This window comes from Felis catus, chromosome D4 (assembly GCF_018350175.1).
Source record: "Felis catus isolate Fca126 chromosome D4, F.catus_Fca126_mat1.0, whole genome shotgun sequence".
Classification (NCBI taxonomy): domain Eukaryota; kingdom Metazoa; phylum Chordata; class Mammalia; order Carnivora; family Felidae; genus Felis; species Felis catus.
Window position 1 is genome coordinate 79,880,489 of NC_058380.1, and position 23,691 is coordinate 79,904,179.

General features: G+C 56.5%; 1 protein-coding gene and 1 long non-coding RNA gene across 5 annotated transcripts; one reads left to right on the forward strand and one right to left on the reverse strand.

The window, feature by feature from the left end:
- Positions 1-1,545: 1,545 nt before the first annotated feature.
- Positions 1,546-22,613, reverse strand: PHF19 (PHD finger protein 19). Of its 4 annotated transcripts, XM_023242654.2 has the most exons (16): positions 21,207-21,317; positions 20,622-20,741; positions 18,600-18,800; positions 18,029-18,110; positions 15,097-15,192; positions 14,506-14,606; positions 13,813-13,961; positions 12,158-12,253; positions 11,325-11,393; positions 11,000-11,120; positions 9,430-9,497; positions 7,740-7,901; positions 7,093-7,180; positions 6,218-6,303; positions 5,141-5,236; positions 1,546-4,026 (listed from the first exon to the last, which is right to left on the reverse strand). In XM_023242654.2, exons 3-16 carry the CDS (start codon positions 18,783-18,785, stop codon positions 3,684-3,686), a joined length of 1,743 nt encoding a protein of 580 aa, XP_023098422.1. In that variant the 5' UTR covers positions 18,786-18,800; positions 20,622-20,741; positions 21,207-21,317; the 3' UTR covers positions 1,546-3,683. The 4 variants fall into 4 exon arrangements, with proteins under 4 accessions (XP_023098422.1, XP_019671996.1, XP_023098421.1 ...); XM_019816437.2 differs by lacking the exons at positions 20,622-20,741; positions 21,207-21,317 and adding an exon at positions 22,360-22,613; XM_023242653.2 differs by lacking the exon at positions 20,622-20,741 and having other exon boundaries at positions 21,207-21,356.
- LOC123381744 lies at positions 4,419-7,741 on the forward strand. Its single transcript, XR_006589107.1, has 3 exons — positions 4,419-5,253; positions 5,535-5,621; positions 6,125-7,741. It is a non-coding gene; the product is annotated as an uncharacterized LOC123381744 (long non-coding RNA).
- Positions 22,614-23,691: the final 1,078 nt, after the last annotated feature.

Here is a 23,691-nt window from a genome sequence, read left to right on the forward strand (position 1 = left end):
GGAATCTATCTTTATCAAAACAGAGCAAGAAATACCAACACACGGAGTTGAGGGTGGAGGGACCCAGGGCAGGAGAGAAATGGTTACCAACCAATGAGTCTTGCTTGCGATTGTTGCCATGTCCCAGGTGTGTCTGTCGAGCCCTATCTGCTGCAAACAGTTATTTGTACAAATAAGTTAATACACATAATATACTTTATACAAATCCTATGAGCTTTGTTTGAAGAAATAAGCTTTGGAAGCAAAATAAATTTTAATTTAGCAATTTTGACACATGATTCCATGTATTCTTAACCTTGCTAGGATATTTGAATGTTACTTGAATACTAGCCAGTAATGTTCCCTGGAGGTTTCCAGTGTTTAAATATTCCCTATAGGCTACAGTTCTTTGTAGTTACTGCTAAGCTTAATATTCCTGTTAAATTTTTTTCAGATATCTATGATAATGGGGGGGGGAAATGTTTCAAGTATTTCAAGAATAACTTGTGATTTAGAGAATTTCTGAGAATTCTAATTTCTTGCTCCTAAATTCCAAAGTAAGTATTTGTTGTAAATTTGTAATCACTAATCTAGACTATGAAGGACCAGGCACTCTCCAGCCTGGGCAGGACCATTGTTTTCAGGAGGTCTATATAGCTGTTCACTTTGGAACTTGGACTAGAACCCAGGTCTCTTGACCCCTCAGACCATTCACTTTTCATTCCATCACATTGCTGGCAGCCCAAAGAATAATCCCACCCCCTTACACCCTGGCTTCAGCTGTGCTTTTGTTCCAAGGGCAGCTAAAAGGCTGAACCAGAAACCATGGTAGAAACAAGTGGGAGCGACGGTTAATGAATTTTTTTAAGTGCAGACATGAACATTCAGGGTGATTAACAGGCTACACTTTGTCCCTGCAATTACAGAATCCATTTGAACCAATGACCTGAACCTCCCTATAGCTGATTTTTTTTATCCCTTCATGCCTATTTTTCTCTCTTCTAACTGTCCCAAATTTAGACAAGTTTAAAGTAATAACCCATCACATCACACGTATATGTAGAAGGGTTTCCTCCAAACACCTGGGAGCTAAACTCGGCAGGGACTATAGCTGGCATCTGGAGGGTGAGGAAAGCAAAGGCACCTGCTTGGAGTGGCATAGGCCATAAACACCAGATTTCTCGGATTGTGTGACCGCGTGCATTAAGTAGTTTTAGAGCGGCTGTACATTAACTATTTTAATAAGGTCAGTTTGAGGTCATTCCCCATCTTTTACTTCATGGCCCTCAGCTGTTTTTTGCCCCCATGGATCAGGTACTCACAGTAGAAAAAAAGTTCCACATCCTGTTGGTGGTAAAGGTGAGAATATTGTGGGGAGAATGTGGGAGGGAGGAGTAGGAGTGGCAGGTGGCCAGATGGAGTCCTGTCCTGCCTCCTCAGTTTCCAGGAAACCAAGACCAGAAACCAGACCATTCCTCCTGGTACCCAACGGCTGACAGCCGGTTCATTCACCAGGGAGAAGATAGTTAACTTTTCAAAGGGAGCTTTTAAATTATAAATCACACATATTAATTATAACTTTAATATAACAAATGTTATTAAAAGCAGCAATTCAAAACCATAAATCTTTTCAAAGGTGCACAGGGTTATTATAAGGTCAGTTGGCAGTAATGCAGCTATTATCTGCTATGAATGAAATGCTGGGGTGTGGAGCCAGGGTGGCCTTCCCAGGCCTTACACTGACTTCCCAAGTGAGGAAGACACCTCCTCCCCTCTTCCGGCCCAGAGCCTCTCTGGAGCTTGAGTAGAGAAGGTACAGGTGCACTGTGGCAGGCCTTGCTCATCCAGTGCTTTCCCAGAAGCCTAGAAAGCCGAAGCCAGGCAGGAAGCCACAGACTGGATGCCGGGTCCCACACCCCTGCTAGGCTGGGGCTGGCTTCTCGGCTCCCCTTCCATCTGGCCCCAGCGGGGGGGGCTTCCGTGGCAGCAGATGTGGGGCTGAGAAGGGAGAGAACTGGGCCCAACCCCAGCTGTTCCCTGCCTGGGTCCTGCTGGGGAAGCAGAGGGGAGTGGGTGGGCCACATGCCGGAGGTGAGGTCCCACGTGAAAGGCACTGTAGGAGCTGAGGTTTAAGGCAAGGGGCGTCTGAACAATCTCAGGGACTCCATGATGCGCACAGCTGGGGAGGGCTGGGCACAGCCACGGAAAAACCAGCTCCCCAGGCCTGCTGCCCCCACTGCCGCCCCTTCGTTCACCCACTTTTGCCTTGCAGCTGGCAGCCTGCAGAACTCAGCCAGGCTGGAGGCCACGGTGGCAGTTGGCAAGGCTGGTCCCCATCTGGCCCACCCCCTGCCCTAGTCAAGGCACTTCTTCCTACTTTCCAATCAAGTGGGTCAGTTTCTAATATCTCTGGAAGCAGCAAAAATGAGGGGTCCCCTCCCCTTCTCATTTTTGGTTTCCCTCCAGATGGTATGAGTTGTAATGTCAGTTCTAAGAATTCTACTTATACCCCCGCTGACAAAGGCTTCCCTTTGGGGGGACTGAACAACACAAGCCTTTTAAAAGTCCCAACCTGTCCCAAAAAGTGATTGTCAGTCTCAGGGTGCGGCAGGGGGTGAGGAAGAGGGTGTGCGCCCTCCACGCCTCCCTGTGGGGTCCTAGCTGGTTCATGGGCAGGACGAAGGGGCCGGAGCTGGACTTTCACATTTAGTTGCAGCACAGGGCCCCTGAAGAGGGCCACGGGAGAGCAGAGGGCAGGAGCCAGGCTGGCACCGGAGGGAGCGGGGTGCGCGTGTGTGCGTGCGGGTGGTGGGTAGGCCGCGAGGGTGAAAGCGCACGTGTGGATGGCAGCTTCTGTGAGAGTGGGTATCGCTCCGCTGGGTGTGAGGTGGGTCTGGGGGTGGGAGGCACAGGAGACAGCCTGAGGTCTCCTTTCCTCCCCCTTCCTGTCCCGCAAGTTTTTGAGGCCAGGACCTGGTCAACGATGAGGGGGCGGGGCCAGAGAAAGGACCAGCTCTGGGACCTCGGAAGCCGACACCTGCAGCGGTACTAACCACCGGGCTCTGGTGTTGGTGCCTTGAGGCAGAGACCCAGCCTCTTGGCTCCTGGGATCCCGAGAGCCCCGGGGACTCTGCCTCACTGGCAGAGGCAGCCTCCCACTCTCACAGCAGGGAGGGGCAGCAGAGGGGGGAGGGAAAAGCTCGGAGGGGCGTCCTCTTCACCTTCAGCCATGCTCGAAGGTTCCCGTTCGCACACCGTGGTCCCTGGGACGACCGGCTGCCCGCGGGTCAGCTGTGAAGGACATCCGGTACGGGGACAGCCATGCGCGCGTAGGTGTGTAAACACACCCCCCTCCCCCAAAACGGGGTAGGAGAGAGGTAAAGGGACATGATGGGACGAAGAGAAAGACTCGGGCCTCAGGGAGAAGGGTCCTAGCGCCACGGGGACACACATTCAGTTACAGGTAAACGGTTGGAGGGAGAGTGTGAAGACACTGAGTGACAGCCAGTGGGACCTTAGACACACAGGCAAAGGGGTGGCGAGCCTGACGAGGCCCAAGAGCAGAACAGGCACGCAGAGAGGCGCCGGCCTGGGCCTGGCAGGCAGGCGGGAGGGCCTTTCGGCCACAGGCACTCGCAGCTGTCTTGCTTTCCTCCCCCGCCCGGGCCTGGAGAGAACGGGCTGCCGGCGTCCCCTGGGGCTCGTCAGTAAGGGGTGGTCCCTTCCCACTCCACCAGGTACTGGACCTTGCCCTCGGGCGTGACCCTCCTGGCCAGCACCTGGTACTTCTCCCCACAGGCTAGCCGCCCGGCCGCGCCAAAGTAGTTGGTGATGGAGGACTTCAGGTGGGACAGGGATGAGTCATCCTCACTGATGCTCTCGAAGGTGTGGCTGTCGACGCCCTCGTCCGGCCGCTCGGGGCCCAAAGCCCCCTCCGCGCTGCTGTCTGAGGGGCAGCGTCCACCCGGCTCGGCTGCCCGCCGTTTTGCCCGCAGGGGCACGTACGCTTTGGCCGCCAGCTTCCTCTTGCGGCTGCCCACTGTCCGTCTGCGTCAGGGTGGGGGGAGGAAGACGGCGGGAAGGGGGTGGAACGATGCTGACCAGCCCCTCTCCCTGAGGCCCCTCCCGGGCGCCAGGCACTGGGCCGGGCCCCGGGGGGCTGCAGCATCTCACCACCGTCCTCACCACGGTCCCCACCACGGTCCCAAGGAGGCCGAACAGGAGAAGCCACCAGCGGGCGAGTGGCTGAGCCAGGCATTCAAACCCGGGTGTGTCCGGCTCTAAAAGTGCACACTCTCCACGTAGGACCTCAGCACTGCACGCACAGGTGGAGGGGCGCCACCCTGCGCCTCCCGAGTGCCGCGCGGAGGCCTCGCCTGCACCTGCACCGCGGAGGCCCTTCCCTGGGGAGTCGGAGGGGGTGGGGGATGGGAGGGAGGGCCTGACGGGCCTCGTACCCAGAGTCTTGGATTGCAGACAGACAGATGTACGTGGGCGACACACACACACACAGACGAAGAGACAGAGAGAGGTGGTGGGGAAACACACAGAAGAAGAGGCATGTATTCACAGATGCTTAGAAGCCAAGCCCCGGGGAGCTTGTGAGAACCAAAGAAACGAGAGGAAATAACTACAAATCCAGAGGCAGCAAAGGAGACCGACAACTAGAGATGCTCTGATAGACGCCAAGACACAAGAGTCCTCACATACAGTCACAGGAGCCTCCCGTGCTGCCGAGCACCAGCTGCTGCCACACAGGCTGCACCCTTGGCTAGGTCCCCAGGCGCTTCTGTCCCTTCTCCCAGACCCCAGACCCTGCAGGATGCCATCTTCCCTTCCCTCAGGCTTCCAAATCAGTGGCTCTTTTCCTTAGTGACCCAGAAGACAGACACCAGATTTAGACAGCCAGGAAGCAGGGGACCCTGTAGTCAGGGGTAGAGACGGGCAAAATCATGGCAGGTAGAGCCCTAGAACCGAAACTGCTTGGCAACAAGTGTCCCATAACCTGCAGCTGATGAAGAGCCACCTGAAGGCCCACATCAGAACCAGATGGTCCCGGGCCCCGAGCTTGACACCCCAGCACAGAGTGGGCCACACGGCACCAGGGGGAGGCGAAGCGGCGGGGGGACGACGGACAGGGTCCATCCTGCGGGAAGCTCACCTGGAGTCATAGGAGAGGCTGGTGGAAGCTGAACCGGAGGTGCTGGCGGCGTCCGTGGAGTCCACGTCGGAGAAGAAGGTCTGGCCCGAACTGGCGCTGCGAGGGGGGAGAGGGTGAGCCTGCCGCCGGCCCTCGGCACCCGTTGGGACCCTCCAGTCGGCCCTGAGCGCCGCCCCCTTCCCCCGGCCCAGCGAAGGCCCGCCTTCCCTCCACCGTGCCTGCAGGGGCTGCTCCTCGGCCTGTACATCTCCTACGCAGCAGCCTCCAGAGCCCGAGGAGCCTCGGGACTAGAGGAAGCCTCCCCCCACACCCGCCCCCGTGGCGAGAGGTGCACTAAGGAGCCTGGCCACCGCCACCTGGGTGCTATATAGACCCAAAGGGCTTTCATTTCCAGCACCCGTTCGAGCCTCCTAACAACCACGCGGAAACAGGTGGGAGGTGCAGAGAGGCTGGAGGACCCTGACGCCGCAGTCAGTAGTTGGTACGTAGGGGCCGCAGCTCAGGCCTGACTGAACCCCTTCCTCTCTTTCAGGAAGCACCAGCTGGCCTTTGACACTTCCAGAAACAGAACAGTGGGCTGTGTGTCCCCTCCCCATGGGTGTACTGAGCATGAGGAGCTGTGGGGATACACAGACAGGAGCACCTGACACAGCCTGGGGAGGGCCAGGGAAGGCTCCCTGGAGGAACGGGAATGCAGGGTGGCCAAAGCAATTCTGGTATATGGTGTGAGAGCAGGGACAAGCAAGACAGGGGCTGGACAGGTAGGGAGGGCCCAGGCGAGGCGGCCTTTGACCCTGCTCTGGGGAGCTGTCCCTGGGAGCCCCGCACACCTACAGCAGGAGGATGTTGTGCTGAAAGTTCTATCATGGGAAGACCCGTCAGGCAGCCTAGTCAGTAGGCCTCATGCAGCGTGGACACTTTTAACTAGAATGACCCAAGGGACCTTCCACTCCCTCAAAAGGCTCTCTCATTTGCCCCTTCCAGAGCCTTCCTTCATTGCCAGGGAATGGAGGTCTCACTGCTTGCCTCTACCCCACGCTCCAGAACAGCCCTCTCTGCCGGGTCCCTCGTTGGTACCTTTTCAAACTCTGAATTTCGTCCAGCGAGAAGTCAAATATGCTGGCCAGGTGGTGGTTGGTGCTCCAGGCTGAGGTAAAGTCACTCTGTGAACACAGGAAGGAGCAGGAGGATGGGTCAGTGAGCATCAGACCCGCCCCCCACAGCACCCTCTCTCTGCTGAGGGCCACACAGGGTTTCTGAGGGCTGGGCCTCCCGAAGGTTAGACTCGTCACTCGCTCTTTATTCTGTCTGACCAGGGAGCCACATCAGACCGGTTCTAGCCCTGTCCCTAGCTGAGCACATGGCCTTCCCAACTCTGGGCCGCAGTTACCTGAACCGCAAAAGGTGGCCAGCGACACCTGCCGTGCTTCCCTGGTAGAGGTGTTGGGAAGCACAGAAGAATGAGATGTTGGCTGTAAAAGCAACTTGCTCGCTGTCAGGTGACAGGGAGGTGTGAGCATCGCTAGTATTCGTCCTCCAGGGAGGGCTGCAGCAAGGATGCGGGGCCAAGGGAAGACTGCTCCGGAGCCCTGGGTCTGGCTGGGCTCTGCCACTGGCTGAGGTGTGACCTCAGGAAAGCCACTGTCCCTCCCTGGCACTCAGTGTCCCCACTGGACTGTGGAGGTGAGGATATTACCTACCCTGCCCCGCCCCCTTTGGCTTCTCAGGAGAGTTTGGGGAGAGAAAGCAGTCGTGGGAGAGTGTAGGGAGAGAAAGTGGTGGTCTCAAAGTGCCTGGTTTTTGCTTGTTTTGCTGCAGAAGGAACTGGCTTCTCCTTTAAGGGATGTGGGAGAGTCCCTGGGGCCTGGGTGCTTAGTTTCCTGCATAGGAATCCCTAATTAATGTGCTGACCCTGTGTGTGAACGTGGAGAGCAAGAAAACAAGAAACTAACACTGGGAATAGCATCTTCCAGCAAAAACTTTGATCTTTTTCTTCTATAAACTCGCCTTTTCTGCTGCTGGAATTCGTGAGGCAACAAACTGTGGAGACAGAAAGGGGAGAGGGTGGCTGGGTCAGAGCCTGAAGGCCCGGAGGAAGGAGAGGCAGGGCTGGGGTCACAGCAGGGCGGGTAGGGACAGGCGCTCCTTCACAGGGCCGTCTGGGGAGGGCACATCCTCCAGGCAGCAGGTGTAGGAGGGTGCGGAGGGGGGTGTGGTGGGCAGAAAAGAGGGAAGGATGTTCTGCCCTGGGCGCCCAGGATGAGGGGCTCAGCTTGGCCAGGAGAGCTAGGGACCCCGTACACACTCTCGCTTCCTCTTCCCTCTCTGCCTCAGCTCTAACCCGGCAAGACGGGGCCTCACGATCTGCCTTTCCCTCCAAGCAAGGCAACAGGGGCCGCGGTGGAAGAAATCCCAGATGGGGGATCAAGTCCAGCCGCTGACTGGCCCTCCCAGGGTGCCTCCAGCTGGGCCTAACCAGGTGGAGTTCTTCCCTGCTCGCTTGGATGTCACTGTGGTCTCTGGGCCCACCGCACAGCACATAGGCTGGGGCTGGAGCCGGGAGGAGCGGAGACCCCGAGCTCGGTCCCCAGGCACTGACCCAGGCTTGCTCTTTCCTCTCTTACGCAGCTCAGAGGAGGCCACGCTCTCAGTGGGCACCAGGCCCTTGTCGGGCAGCAGCTTCCCTGGCGGGTTGGGCGGGACCCGGATGCGCAGGCGGAAGATGCATTTCTTCTTCTTGATCTCCTTGCCACAGAGGAACCTGGGGGGAGGGGGTGGACAGGGGGAGGAGAAAGCTCTGGAGTCTGTCGGTCCATCCTCCTGGGGAGGAGAGTCAAGCATTAAAATTACTCTCTGTCTCCCTGGACCCAGAACTGAAATCCAGAGTTGCCCATGGAGATGCTGATTCCTCAAGGCCTGTGGGACCAGGGGTCCCAGGTGGTGGCTGGGGATGTGGCTGGTGGTCCCCCCCCATCCTTCCTCTTGCATGTCTGTGGTTCCTGCTGCTCCTCCTCTCCCTCAGCCAGCCCCAAGGTCACCTTCTATCGGAAGTTCCAGCTTTCAGTGGAACTGCTATGGCCAAGACACTGGATCCTGCACCATTCTGTTCTCTGGTCTCCCCAGGGAGACTGGAAACACCTCCAGGTACTTCCCTCATCCTTCCAACACTAGCCGAGCTGCCATGAGGTGAAGAGGTGACTCAGACAGTCCTCCCCCTCAAGAGACTATCTACAGGGAGGGCAGGAAGCCCCACTACTCAAGAATAGTGAGAAGGCAGAAGGAAAATAAAGTGGCTAATTCTGTCTAGCGATGTCTGGAGAGGTTTCACAGAAGCAGGGACCATGTCCTATTCCTCCCTGTGTCCTCAGCATCCACAAAGGGCTGACGCAGAGTAGCAGTTCAATAAACAGTTATTCCCGGGGGCGGCTGGGGGGCTCAGTCGGTTGAGGGTCCAGCTCTTGGTTTCGGCTCAGGTTGTCATCTCACGGTTCATGAGTTCGAGCCCTGAGTAGGGCTCTGTGCTGAGTGTGGAGGCTGCTTGGGGTTCTCTCTCTGCCTCTTTCTCTGCCCCTCCTTCTCTCCCTCTCTCCCTCTCTCAAAAACAAATAAACGTTTAAAAAACATAAAATAAAGTTGTTCACGGAACAAATGAGTGAAATGGATGGAAGAGCATCCTAGTCAAACAGAGGGATCTGAGCAAAAGCACTGAGTGGGAGAGCAGTGCATTCAGAATGGCTGACACCCAGAATAAAGCAAAGAATCAGTGGCAGAAGGAGTGGGCAGAGTCTCATCATAAGAGGCCTTGAATGCCGTGCTCAGGAGCCTGGGCATTCTGTGCAGGAGTAGCAAGGGATGTGCCAGATGTAGGTTCTGAGGAGTCAGAAGTCTGGAGGGGAAAACATGGTGCTGGGGACAAGCTAGGAGGCTGTGGCCCACCCAAGAGACGATGAATGGAACCTTCAGTGCCTGGCCCAGAACCACAGATGGCCAGAGCAGGACGGGCCCTCAGAGATCAGGGGTGTACCCCCTGTGGAGCCGAGCCCAGGGCCAAAATGCATCAGGTCACTGGAGTGCTCAGGGGAGGCATCACAAAGGAGGTGGAGTGCTCCCTGGATCTTGAAGAATGGGTGGGACTCATCTAGTCAAAGAGAAGGGGCAGGACACCCAGGCTGGAGCACAGGCTGAGCAAAGACCACGAGGCCGGAAGATGCTTTACACCCAATCCCACCTGTCGGGGGGGGGGGGGGGGGGGGGAGGGCCCATGCACGCGCTCCCTTCCCTGCACGCACCGGCTTTTGTAACTGTTGAGCGCATTGAGGAGATGCGGTCCTCGGTCCGTCACGGGGGTGCTGGTGAGCTGAGGGAGAGCAGCCAGCAGGATAGTCAGACCCAGGCACATGGGGGCCCCTGTCCCCTCCCTGCAATCTCCGGGTGAGGACCCTGACTTCCTCCAGGATTCCAAATCTTTTCACCTCTCTGAGCTCACTTCTCCCTCTGGAAATGGGGAGAGTAACTCCCGGCCTAGATGTATCAGGAGCTTTAAAAATGCCCATGCCCTTGACCCAGTAATGCCACGCCATGGGATCTATCACAGAGATCTAACGTGAAACACAAAGCTTTAAGTACAAAAGTGGTCACTGCAGCGTCGTTCCTAATGACGGCCAAATATGAAACGTGGACAAGAAACTACCTGCCCAACAGGAAGGAAAGCACTAAGTAAACCATGCTAGAAACCAAGGAAACCATTAAAAATGTTGCTGAAAACTCTTTCTGGAATATGGAAACATATTTATGATATAATATGAATTGAAAAAAAAAGATGATTTAAAATTTTACTTACTGTATAACCTAAGCCAAGGAAAAAGGAAAAACAGACACAGAAGAAAGGATGGAATACATTAGTAGCAGTTGTTTCTGTGTGGTGTGATGGGTAGGTGACGTTTGAAAGTCTACTTCCTTATGCTTTTTGGCATTTAACAATTTTTCTATCAGGAACATGTATGTTCTTTTTATATATCAGAAAAAAGTTATTAAAAATACCAGCCCTATCTGTCTTTTAAGGCTTTACAACACGTATGGCTTTTATAAATTATCAAACACCATAAATGAAGATGCTGTTATATGAAAAGCTTTTGCAAAGCATAAAGGGTCGTCCTTTTTAAAAAAATTGTTTTTGGTAAATTCCTGTCTCATCAAAGAAAGATTTCTGGCAGTCAGTAGAGAATATGCCCCACTCTGGATTGGTAGAGAGGACTCTTAAGGCTGCCGTTAGGGAAAAGCGGGCATGGCCCCACCATGAGAGAGGTTGGGACGCCCTGGCTCCAATCCTGGCTCAGCTCCAAAGCTGTGCTGGCCACCTCTGACCTCCTGAAAGTCTGTGGTTTGTTACTTTACTGCCCAGCTCCCAGGCTCGCAGGCTCCCGCTGACCACTTCTGCTATTCAGAGTAAGATCAGCAGAGGGCAGGCCCACTTCACTTTCCACTACAGCCAGGTAATCTGGAGCAGGTCCAACATCTCTGTAGGGAGCCCTGTTGCAGCCAGATCCACCCCCGGCCCCCTGCTGCTGAGTCAGGGTGGCCCCAATCCGCCCGCTGCCAAAACCCGGGTCAAGGAAGCCCCTCGCAGGGCAAGGGCTCAGAGGCTTGGACCAGGGGATGTGGCAGCTGCAAGGCTCTAGGTCTTTCTCCCAGCCAACAGCCCTTGCGGGCAGGTGGTGCTGCCGAAGGGTGAGTCCTCAAGAGACCCCGACACCAGGCCTGCACTGTGTGACCCTGGGCAAACCTCTCACCTCTCTGGACCTCAGTAAGCCCACTGTGCAATGGACTCTGGCTGTTCTGCCTTCCCGTGGCCCTGCATACCTTGCCAAGCTGCAGGAGCTCCCAGTGGTGGTTGACAAAGGCCAGAATCTCCTCAAAGTCAAAGTACTTCTTCTTGCTCTGCACCCCCAGGTTGTAGAGGGCCAGGTGAACCACATCCACCCTGGGCAAGGGGGCGAGTAGGTGGGGCTGGGGTGAGGCGGCAGCCTGCCCAGCCCGGGCCGGAGCCTCCGGGGCCCAGGCTGAAGGGCAGGGGCAAGGCTGGGACCTGGTGGCTGGAAATGGAATTGTTCCCGGAGGGAGGTGGGAGCGGAGCAGCTGGGAGGGGACAGGGGTGGGCCTGGCCGAGCGAGCCCCCCCGTCTCACCATCGCAGGGGCAGCCGCTCGATGTACTCCGGGCCCTGGTTACACACGGAGCAGAAGAACAGGTAGAACCTGGGGGAAGGTGGAGAGAGGCCTGTGGTGGCAGGGGCTGACACCCCACCCTAGCCCAGCCCTCGCCCACCCTTGCTCCCCACCGGCCTTCCCACAGTGAGTGCTGTCCTCGTTCCAACGACTAGTGGTCCCTGCAGGAGGCAGCGGCTAGGACGGGGCAGGACACAGACCACACGATACTTCCCGACCTTCCCCTGTGCCAAACTCTTTCCCAAACGCCGTTATCCCGGAGTGTGGCTGAGTTCAGAGCCAGCTGAGCTAGGCTGGGCTGCAGTGGGCACCCTCTTCCCCTCTGAGACACACACACACGCATACCCACGTGCACACACACGCAATCACAACCCTGACACACCAACCAAGACACGCAATATCTGGTGTGACACACAGAAGCCTTCTGTTAGCTTAGCCCCATTCATTAGAAGCCAGATCAATCATCCAGCTCCCAGTGGCTCCTCTAGTAGCCTGGGTAGGGGTGAGGCGGGGCCTCCTGCATCCCTCCCCCTCCACCCAGACTCAGGAAGGGACTGAGGCTTAGGGGAGGTGGGGCTTTGTCTAAGGTCCCCGACAAGTCAATGGCAACTGGGGCTGTGGTCCGGCACAGCCCTCTACTGAGAAGGCCTCCCTCACCCTGAGCTGCCTCCCATGGACAGGCGCCCACCTCACAGACCCCCACCTGCGTAGGGCCTGGCAGGCAGTCTGAAAGAGCCACCGCCACCGCTGTCCCCTGTCCCCTCAAGGCTGAAGTGGATCAGATTAGCACCTACCGGTCTCCGAACATCATGGGCTCATTGAGGCACTGGGTGCAGGCCTCGTGGAACCACTGCCTGCACCGGTAACACTGCAGCATCCGCAGGTACCATCTGGAGAGCCAGAGGAGCCAGGGTCAGCCAGGCCCACACTGCTAGCCAGGCATCAGCCTCCGCAACCTCTCCCAACACAAACTTGCACTCCACCGGGGGAAAAGGAAGAGAACTCACAGTTACCGAGCACTTAGGCTGGGCCAGGGGGAGGTCCAGGGAGCAGGCATATGCTACATTGTTTGATCTCACCCTCTGGTAAAAGATGGGCCACTGCCCTAATTTTATAGACTCAGAGCTTAAATGGCTTGCTCAAGGTCACTCAGGAAGCAAATGGTGGATGGTGATTCAAACCCTGGCCTCCCTAACTTCAAAGCCTGCCCTCCTCATGACACAGCTGGAGCCCCCATCTATGGACTGGGCCCCACACACAGCTTCTCAAAAACTACCGCAATGGGAAGGTCTGCCCTAGAGACTTGGCAGGAATATAATGGCTCCTGTAAGCTCCATGGGCAGCGCCATGTCTGGTTTTTCTCACCCAGTACTGTATCTACCCTGTCATGGCCATTCAACAACTATGCACTGAATATGAACAAAGAGCAAAGTGGTATTTCCTCACTGACAACCGATGCTTCATTCATAACTTGTCAGGTGCGGTCCATGGACCGTGAACATCAGGTTAAAATATGAGGATTCCTTGGCCCACTCCAGACCTACTCAATCTTTTGCAGGGGGGCGGGCGGGAGATGCACTGAGAACCACTGCCTCAATTCTGTTAAGGTCTCTATAAGCATTTCTTCCTCTGTTATCCCATAGGCCTCCCCACACTCAGGGAAGTTGATGGGGCCAAGGTAATTAATCCCTTGGCCTGCTAGGCTGGATAAGCCTAGCTAGGCCTGCTACCCTGCTAGGCTGGATAAGCCCAGCCTCCAGATACCTACTGGTTGTCAACAGAGCTTGGGTCTAAGATTCAGGACTTTAGGGCATCCCATACGGATATGTCCTGAGGGCAGAGACCCCATCTGTCACTTCTGTGGTTCCTGCCACAAGGTCTGGTGCAGTCAGGCCAAGAGAGCAGGCTCAACCCCCCATGACTACACGGAGGCCCAGGCTGGCAAGGAAGAATCAATCAAAGACTCCTGTCCTACAGTCAGGGCAAGAATCCCGTCCACAGCATCCCTGACGTGTGACCCCCTACCCCTGCTTTCACACTTCCAGGCCAAAGTACTTTAATGCCTCACCGGCAGCCTGTTTCATTGGCTCGGACAAGAGCAAGGTTTACCTTCAATTCCATGCGCCAGCAGTAACAGCTAACATTTATTAAATGCTTTCCAAGTAACAGGCACTGCATGAGCCTTTATGTGAATTAATCTAATCGCGCCGTCCACCACACCGTATAGCGGGAAAACTGCGATGAGGGCTGCACTCAAGGGCTGCACACAGCCCCAACGGGCTGGGAGGATCTGGACACTTGGGGCTAGGCTCTTAGCCGCGCTTCCACACTTCCTTCCCTTCCTGGAGCCACACAGCCTGAGCTCCAGCCTCGCTCCCTCGGGCCCCGCCCCTCCGCGGAGCCCCCGCCCACCTCCCCGCCCCCGGAGGCCCCGCCCCCGCGGCCTTACTCTCCGGGCCCGCCGCAGTAGCAGTAGCACTGCTGCTGGTTGGTGCGGTGGGGCGAGTCCCACTCGAGCTCCTCCGGCTGGTAGGACAGCACCATCTTCACGGCCTGCAGCGTCCTGGCGATGGCGCCCTTCTTCAGTGCGCCGCCTTTCTGCGGGGAGATGAGGGTCCGGCTCAGCGGCGGGGTCCCGGTGGGGGGTGGGGGGCGCGGCCACACAGGTCTGCGTGCGGCCAGCACGGGGGAAACGCTGACTCGGGGACCCGCAATTATTCCAACGTTGTCAGAAACGCAAGAAGCTTTTTCTTATCGATCCCAAATCTATGCTCTCTCCATCCCAGAAAGATCTCTATTAACAACAGTATTAGTAGTCGCACGCTGCAAGAAAGGTGACAATAATAACCAATAGGTACTGAGGGTGGCTGCTTACATGGATTTTGTCTTTTGATAGTAGAGCACCATTTATTGGGGGCCACCTACCCCTGGCACCAACCCATATCCATTTTACCACTGAGGAAACAGGCTCCGGGAGGCTAAGGAACCCGGCCAAGGACGTAACGCTCCCTGGTCAGTGGCAGGAGGGCTGTCTGCCTCCAAAGTGCAGGCTCTGTGACCTGCCGTCAGGTGGGGGCCCAGGGAGTCCAGGCTCCCAGACTGGCATGGGGAAAGGCAGGGGCTGCAAGGGGGGAGGGCTCACCCGCACAGCCAGGGCGAAGATGCAGCGTCGGCAGAACCAAGGTGTGAGCAGGGGCCGGTCGGCACTGCCTGCTATAGGGATGTGGCACTGCTGGTGGTAACCTGAGGAAGAGAGGGGGCTGCTGAGCACCCACAGGGAAGCACTGACCCCAAGCCAGGCAGCCCAAAGGCCACAGGGCTGGGGAGGGTGGCAGCAGCTAGGAGGAGCCGGGTGCCTGCCAGCTGCCAGGGCACTGGCAGGCGACGCTCACCAAGGCAGCCAAATTGGCGTCCAGGCAGGCGACTAAAAGACAGCCTGGGCCCCAGTAGGAGAGGCACGACAACCTGGCTTAAGCCTTTGTGCCCCATCTCTCCACCCTCCTCTCTACTGGGTTAGGGGGAGCTCCAAAGTGCATACCTTGTCTCACTTTCCTGGAGCCCCAGCTCCCGCCAGGGGTCACTTCCCTGGGCCCTGATTCCCATGGACTGGCCCCCTGTCACTCTGGAGCTCCAAGAGAAACGGGAAGCCGGCTAAGATCCCAGTAGCGAGGCATATGCCATTTGGGGCCGGTGCGGGTGGGGGCCTCCCATGTGCCCTGCTCACCACACTCACCCAAGCCACACTTCCCACAGATGAGGATCTCATTCAGCGGCCCTGAGGTCTTCCCCAGGCAGATGTTGCACTTGGGCTCCTCCCCTGGAACGCCAGCTGAAAGGGAGAGAGGGAGGCCCTCGGGGTCAGGTTCTGCTCACTCGCAGGACTTAGAAGAGTTTAAAAAAATCACCCTCCAGTTCCTGAGCCTCTACTGGACGTGGCACTGGGCCCCATGGGCCAAGTCACTGAATCTCAACTACTCTGAGGTACCTATTATCATTAGCCCATTCTAAAGGTGGGGAAATTGAGGCTCTGAGAAGTCCCAGAAGTTAAGTAGGAGATGTCGGATTCAAACCCATGGCTCTTTAACGTCAACTCCTTTGTTCTTTCTGACCATATCACGCTGCCTCTCCTGCCTAATTTAGCTTGTTTGTTAAACAAAATTTTATGTTAATAATAATAGAATGTTCTAATGAAACTCCATGTTCTTACCAATAATGAAGAACTCATAGCCAGTCTTGCTTTGCCTATATTCCCACCCACTTTCTCCTCCCGTATTATTCTGAATCACTTCCCAGATACCTAATCATTTTCTGAAAATATTTCAGTATGTATCTCTGAAAGATTAGGATGTTCTTTTAAAAAACAAAAACAGGGGCTCCTGGGTGGCTCAGTCGGTTAAGCATCTGACTTTGGCTCAGGTCATGATCTCACGGTCCGTGAGTTCGAGCCCCGCGTCAGGCTCTGTGCTGACAGCTCAGAGCCTGGAGCCTATTTCAGATTCTGTGTCTCCCTCTCTCTCTGCCCCTCCCCTGTTCATGCTCTGTCTCTCTCTGTCTCAAAAATAAATAAACGTTAAAAAAAAATTAAAAAAAAACAAAAACAAAAACATAACTACAGTGCCTTTATTGCACCTAAAAATTAAAAACGGTTTCTTACTATCACCAACAAATTCGGTGACTATTCACATTTCCAACTGTCTCTTATATAAAAATATAATAAGTTCAAGTATGTTCAACTGCTTTTTTTATTAACCTTTTTTTTTTAACATTTATTTATTTTTGAGCGACAGAGCACAAGCAGGGAAGGGGCGGAGAGAGAGGGAGACCCAGAATCTGAAGCTGCACAGAACTGTCAGCACAGAGCCCGAAGCGGGGTTCGAACCCACAAACTGTGAGATTGTGACCTGAGCTGAAGTCGGATGCTTAACTGACTGACCACCCAGGTGCCCCACAAATGTGTTCAACTGCTTCTAATCTACAAGTTCTTTCTCATCTCTTTTTTTCTCTGCTTTTTTTGGGGGGAGGGGTGGTTATTGTTGAAGAATAAGTGTATTTATGTGTGACAGGTTTGCCTGAATACATTAATACATTTTGAAACATGTTTCTGTCTGGTTCCCCCCAGCCAACTACAAGTTTTGTTAAGGGCAGAAATGGTAGCTGCTCCTCACGATATCCCCAGGACCTCATAAAGTGTGTGGCACATAACACATGGTTAAGACATGTTTGTTGAACATGAACACGCAGTCTCTTGCCTCTTATCCCACAATACGCCCCCAGGCAGGGGCTGCGCTAAGCCGGCACTGGCTTCAGGAAGTAAAGCCACTGATATAAACAAGCCTAAGTAATCGATAACTACGGCTTGCTCAGCCTTGTGCTCTCATCTTGGGCACAGCCAAGGACAGGGCCCCATCCTGCCGGTGAGGCACAGTCGTCTGGAGGGGGAGACAAGCCGTTCCCCAGGGGCGGTGGCACACGTGTGGTCCCTGGCACGTGCTGGACCTTCTACTCAATGTCTGCTGAGGGGTCTTTCTCACCTGTTGGCTCTCTGGGTCTTCAATAAGAGGGTAACTTGGGAGAAGAGCTCCTCATTGCTTTGGATCTCTGTATTATAAATTGAGGGTGAGGGGAGCTTGGAGAAGAACCTCCAAGTCTACATCAGCCACAACATCTTAGAGAAAAGGGCAGTTTGGAATCTCTACAAACTGGCTGGGTTCTGCGGCCTCTACTTGGCAGGCTCCTTGAGATCATTTCTTACAGTAACAAATTCTTTAGAGACTGCCTCCCTGTAACTCCGGAGCACTGGGCTAAGAGTTTCACGTGGAGTCTCACTTAACCACCCTGGGAGTCCAGTATTTTCATCATCTCCTTATTGTTCAGATGAAGAAACAGGCTCAGAGAGGTGTCGTCACTTGCCCAACGACACGCAGCTAGCCAGCAGCAGAGCTAAAACTTGGTCCGAGGTCTACTGAGCCTCCGCTTGGAGCTCCACGTTGGAAATATGAGAGTGCCGTGACTGCTCAGCGAGGTCTGTCGTGTCCGTGGGAAGGGACAGCGGTGGCAAGACAGGAAGATGTCAGCTCTCCAAGTGCAGGGGTGGCACCCAGCCCAGCTCCCTTTCGCCCCCGAAGCTGGTCCAGCCCCGCGTAGGCATGATCATCTTCACCCTGCCCAGTCCATCTCTGTTCTCCTGGCTTTCCACCGAGGCTAGAGCTGCCTCTGCTAGGTTTCCTCACATGGGGGTATGGCACACGGTGCTCACGTCTAGAGGTGCCCGTCTGGATTGCCTGGACCCCTCCCCGTTCCTAGCCCCAGACTGACCCACAGCTTCGTGCAGCGGGGGGTGAAGCACAGCAAGAAAGCAGACACGGGCCCGAGACCCATCCCAGTTCTCCCGGCACCTTCCCGAACCACCTTCTCCACCTTCCTGCCTCCCTTGTGACGGGGGAGACATGGGAGTAATCAAGGGCATGACAGATGTCAGAAGCCCTTTTCCGTGTAAAAACACAACCGGCCACCTTACCGTCTTCTCAGGTGGGCTTGGTGGGGAGTGGGGAGACAAGGCCAGGTGCCAAGAGTGCAAGAGAGAAGGACAGGAGGACAAAACGGAAGTGGAGGAGGAGAGAGGGCCAGGGACGGGGCAGGGGGCCCAAGCTCTTAGGAGTACTCACCATGCTGTATGTCCTTCCACAGGACCCAGTATTTGGAATTATCTTCAAAAGTCACCAGGCAGCTCTGCTTAGAACTACTGACCTGGGGCACGGAGAGGGAGGGGTAACGTGAGAAAGTGGCTGGGGAAAAGCCACTGGGACGTGGTCTTCCTCTGCCATTTCTGCCCCTGCAGGACAGAGAGATTACACCCACTCCTTGCGCTCCAGAAAGCAGAGCTGGGCTGGAAGGGGAAGGAGGACAGCAGTTCCTGGTAGTGCGTGCCCAGTCCCTGGAGCCGCACGGTCAGGGGCCCAGGGGACCACAACTTGGTGGAAATGCTGAGGACAGCACAGGCCAGGTGGTCATCTGAGATCCTCTCCAACCTGCCTTTGTTTTGTTCTGTAGGATCGCAGGGCTCTTTTCTAAAGACCTGGTTGGATGATGTTGGCCCTAAGGACGGCACCTGCAAGAGCAGACTCTGGCTCCTTCCACGTTCATCTTTGGAGGATGAGGGGGATGAAGGGAGGCCTAGGCCAGAGGATGAGCAGAGAGGCTGAGCCTCGGAACTGGGGCCCGGGAGGAAAGGTTTACCCTCTTGATCTTCCCGAGGTAATACAGTCCGTCCGTCCAGCGGCACAGCACATACTGGCCCTCCGTCAGCTTGGACATCAGGTCTTTGAAGTTGTTCTTGGCTTTTGCCAGAGCCCCCTTGTTGGGGAGGTGGCTGGTGGCACCATAGGAGTCCCGAGCGCCTGGGTCCAGAGCGCGATTCTCCATCAGCTTCCCCTGACACTGGAAGAGAAAGAGAACAGGGTTTTTACTCCTCGCTCCCCTGCTCCAGAAGTCCATCCGGGGAAGGAAGGAGACTACCACTTACGAAACCCGGGCTATGTGCCAGGCACTTCTATTATCTCACTGGAGCCTCATGACAACCCTGCGAGGGAGACATTATTACTCCCATTATACACAGAAACTGAGGCTTGGCAAGGGAAAGTGGCCAGTGGGGCAGAGGCAGAGCCGAGATTCATAACCAGGTGGGCTGATTCTAAACCCCACCTCTCTTTCCCACCCATACCATGCTGCTTTCTAAAGACAAACGAACCCCTCAACCATCCACAGAGTGGTCTCCGCACCCAGGGGGCCTGAATCCCAGGCTTAGGACCCTGAAGCTCTCTCCCTTAAGCAAACGGGCTATCTGAGTGGAGGGTCTTCTCCAGGGGAGCAGCGGAAAGTTTTCACTCTCCCCCTTCTCTGCCCCTGCCCTGAGATCTGGCCCAAGGAAAGTCACCTAGGAAGGAAAATTCCTAGCTGGCTTGTGACCCGGTATAGACTGGCCACCTGTGTCTTTTGTAATCCCCCTTTCTGTTCTCAATTATGGGGTGATTTAATGAAAACCAATTCTGGGACATTTAAACTCACTATGCTTCTACTCAGATGCAAATGTGCTCCACACAGTGAAGTCATTGCTGGTCACTCTCTGCACACCTGTCTCTCTCACCATCCTACGACATGTGCCACTGCCCCAGTGCTCTCTTCTTTCTGCTAATGGTACCACTGATGGTCCCCAGAACCTGAGCATCTTTAGACTTCTCCAACCAGTGAATTGCCACAGTCGGCCAACTTCAAGCCTAGTGAATTCTGGCATCTGGCCCCTCTCTTCCAAGCCCATTTTGGTTCAGGCCTCTTTTGCTTGGGCCATTCATCCATTCATTCGGTAACTGGTTCGGAAGGCTCACTTATGCTGGGTACTAGGAAGGGGAATGAGACACCAGTGCCCAGTGCAGGTCACTCCCTGCTTTCCTGTCTCCTACCAGACTCTTCCCCAGGGCCCCCAATTCCCTTTCTTAGGCTCCCTTCCAGAAACCTTCTGTGGCTCCCCCATGTCTTCCGCTGGCATTGAAAGCCTTCCCCAAGGCCCCTTCCTCCCCTCTCTGGGCTCACCTGGCTCAGTGCCCTTCCACACACTCCCTGCTGAGCCAAAACACAGCCTTGCACCTCCTACTCTGGTCCCCTCCCCCCGGCCATGGCACCGGCACCTGGTGTTACAATTATTTATAGACAGGGAGAGAATTCTGTGTGTTTTTCTGTGTGAGTGCATGTGCACTCCCGTGAGATTGGGCTTGATGATGTCTGCAGCAGTATGTCAGTGTGTATATGAAATGAAATACATGCGTGCGCATGTCAGGGGCCATGGGGCAGGCAGGGCACTGTTGGGGTCTTGGCCCCCCAGAGGATAGTGTGGCCACGTTCCCCTCCACCCCACACACCCATTCTGCCCTTTTCTGGACGGCAGGCCATTCTGCCCTTTTCTGGACAGCAGGGCAGCGCAGGCATTGGGCAGGGTCAGCGATCTGAATCCCTGCCTTCTCCCTGCCACCTGGCTCCCAGGCGCTGCGAAGTCCCCGCCCGCGGGGCCTGGGCCCCGGGCCGCGGCAGGTTCACAAACTGACACTTCCTCCCCCCTCGCGCCGTTGGGAGCCGGCCCGGTCGCCGCGCCCCCACTGGCCGGGCGGGGGCCCCCGGGTGGCGGCCCCCTCCCCGCGCCTCCATCCTCCCGGGGCGGGCCCCCGCGGGCTGTGATTGGCTGATTCAAACCCATCTGCAAAGAAATGCCTGTTTGCGGGTTCCCGTCGGCGTCCAGTTCAAATCCGCGGCACCCGGAGCGCGGGGCCGGGCGGGGGCAGGAAGCGAGGATGATTCATGCGCCGGGGCCTCTCCCAGGGCAGCCGTTGGCTTTTTAAAAAAGGGTGTTCAGGAGGGGGGGAAAAAAAAAAAAAACCTTGCAGAGGTACCCCCTTCGGGTTCAAGCGCTCCTCTCTTCAGTCGCTCCGACGCCAAGCCTCCCCCGTCCCAGTCCTGCTGCAGCCTGACTTCGGACGTGAGCAAAATCCCAAATGCCCCCGTCGGTCTCCACCCCGCCCCACCCCCCGCCCCGAACGGGAAAAGTCAAGATTTGGGGCTAGGGAGCAGCGACCTGTCACTCACGCCCCCCTAAGGCTCGGGGACTCGGGCGGGGCTCCCCGGCCCCGCGGACGCCGCTCGCCCCCGTCCCAGCCCCAGGCGCGCGGCTCCCCGGGACCCCAACCCCCCCACCCCGACCCCCGGAGGCGCTCGGCCCGCCGCAGTCCGGGGAGATTTCGAGAAGAGGGATGTGTGCCGGGAGCGAAGCGTGTGGCGGGGAGTCCCCGCTGAGCTTACCGCGAGCCTGCGTGTCGGCCGGTCCCACTTGGAGTCTGGCCACCAGGCGCATCGGCGGCGGAGGCGGCTGCGCGCGGCCCGCGGCTGCCCGGCCGAGTGTCCGCCCGTGGGGCCGGGGTCGGGGTCTCGGCGGGGGCGGGGCGGGGCGGGGGCGCCGCGGGGAAGAGGGGGGGGAGGCGGGGGAGGGAGGGGCCGGGGCGCTCAGGAAGGGGCCCCCCGGGCGCGGGGCGCCATCTTTTTCGCGTTTTCCCGCGAATTATTGACGTCCCGCTTATGTAATTAGCGGGGGCCGCGCCGGCCTCGCCATTGGAGCCCGCGGCCGCGGGGCCCCGCAGCGCCTCCCGCCCGCGCCCGCCCCCGCCCCCGCGCGCCCCCGGCCCCCGCGCGCGCATCCCCGCCGCCCCGCGCGCCGGGCGCAGGCACGCGGCGCGACAGCACGGGGACGCGGAGCCCGCCGCGACCCGGCCACGCCGCGGGCACACGCGGAAGCACCGCCCCGCGCCGCTGGAGGAAACACACTACGCAGCGCGCGGGGCGCAGACCTCCCGCTGGCCCAGACGCGCGGCGGAGAGGTGCGGACGCGCACTGGCTGCAGGCGGGGACGCAGGCCCGGGGCGGCCGGACGGGATTCACACACGTAAACACGCAGCAGCCGGCGCTCGCCGCGTGGACAGTCGGGCCGGAGACCAGCACAAGCATAACGTAGATCCACAGCGCATGCAGCACAGACCCAAGTTCCCGACACACGGTACACAGGGCACACAATAGAGACACAGACTGGACACAGATACAAGGAGAGACACAGAGTGTGCTCGGCACGGACACACAACGGAACATGCACGTAAGGTAGACAAACAACAGGCCCACGACACCAGACGCATGGCACACGAACACAACGCACAGGAACGAAACACAAAGATAGAATCGTGAATACATACCAGGCACACAAAGTCTAAATAAATGGCACACCGTGAAAGACAACACACAGGGTCATAGGAATAGCTGACTGAGGCACTGGACATGACTCCAGTCACCTAGAGTCCTTGCCCTGGGGAGGGGGGGTGCAGACTTGTCCGTATCCAGACTCACTCTGTGGGGGTGGGGTGAACACTTGCAAACAACCCCCCACCCCATCCCTCAGCCCTCCTCTGACCTGCTACCGTCGCGTTCTGCAGACACTCCGTGGAGTCTGGGGGCAGTGTGCACATCGTGGGTGTGGTCAGTGGGCATCTGCATCCCAGCCTTCCATGTTCACTGTCAAGTTGCCCACCATTGGCCCTTTGCCTCCCCGCCTTGGGCTCTGATCTCTCCGGCTGGCTGGCTCTGCCTTCGGGATGCCAGTAGCGGAGATTATGGAAGTAGAAGCTTACCTCTGGGTCTGAAAGGCCAGCTCCACTAATTGCTGGCCGTGGGACCCTGAGTTTCCTTATCTGAATAGAGTTGCTGTGAAGATCAGAGTTGACATTTACACAGTCCCTGGCACCCTGCGGTCCTTGTAGTTTCAAGGAATTACATATTCATTGAGTGCACCCTGGGGGGACCTAGAGCTGGGAGCCACGGGGGGGGGGGGGGCACAGTCTCAAGGGGGAATCAGGCTTTGACACAACGCACACATACAAATATGAGGGGTGTGGTGCAGTGATCCAGAAGTGGAATTGGGAGAGTCCAGGCTTCAAATCCAGCTCTGCCTCTGGGCCAGTATGGGATCTTGGGTAAGCGAGTAGCCCTTTGGGCCGTGTTTCCACATCTGTCCAAAGGAGTTGTTAACACCACCCCATCTCAGGCTGTTGCATGGATGAGGTTAAAATCAGACTATGAATGAAGGTTAAAATAACATAATGAAGGAGCAGGTACATTTGTAAAGGAAAAGGTATGCAAAGCGAGTTTTTTAAAAAAAATAGTTGAGAGAGAGAGAGAGAGAGAGAGAGAGAGAGGGGGAGGGGCAGAGAGAGAGGGAGACACAGAATCTGAAGTAGACTCCAGGCTCCAAGCTGTCTTCACAGAGCCCGATGCGGGGCTCGAACCCACGAACTGTGAGATCATGACCTGAGCCAAAGTCGGTCACTTAACTGACTGAGCCCCCCAGGCACCCCTAAAGCGAGTTGCCAAAACAGTACAAATTAGGAAATAATAAATGCCACCAGAAAAGTATGATGGCACCAGTGATTACTTAGAAGCAGCTCTGACTCTGAATCGAGAAGAGAGTATAAATTTCACGGGGAAAGTGGCAGTAGGTAGAATGCAGATATAGGGAGGCGAGCCTTCCAGGAGGAGGGAACAGCATTGCAGAAAGCCGGGGACAGAGAAGGTTGTGTTTATGGGGCTGGAGTTCAGGTGGATGGAGGGAAGCAGTGGAAGGTGAGGTCGGAAGAGAAAGAAAGTGGAGCTGAGTTTGGGGTTGAACTTGATGTACAGCCCACAGGCAAACCAGGGCCACTAGCAAGGTGACAAGCTAAGCTTTGGATGTTCTAGAGAGAGCTTCGGG

What these genes read in the sequence shown, in the direction of transcription:
- PHF19 (XM_019816437.2), bottom strand. Translation starts at nt 18,785, where the DNA reads ATGGAGAATCGCGCTCTGGACCCAGGCGCTCGGGACTCCTATGGTGCC. An exon ending in GAAATTCAGAGTTTGAAAAG is followed by an intron (nt 5,237 to 6,217) that starts GTACCAACGAGG and finishes CCCCCCTCGCAG; the next exon opens with CGCCAGTTCGGGCCAGACCT. An exon ending in AGCCTCTCCTATGACTCCAG is followed by an intron (nt 4,027 to 5,140) that starts GTGAGCTTCCCG and finishes ACCCTGACGCAG; the next exon opens with ACGGACAGTGGGCAGCCGCA.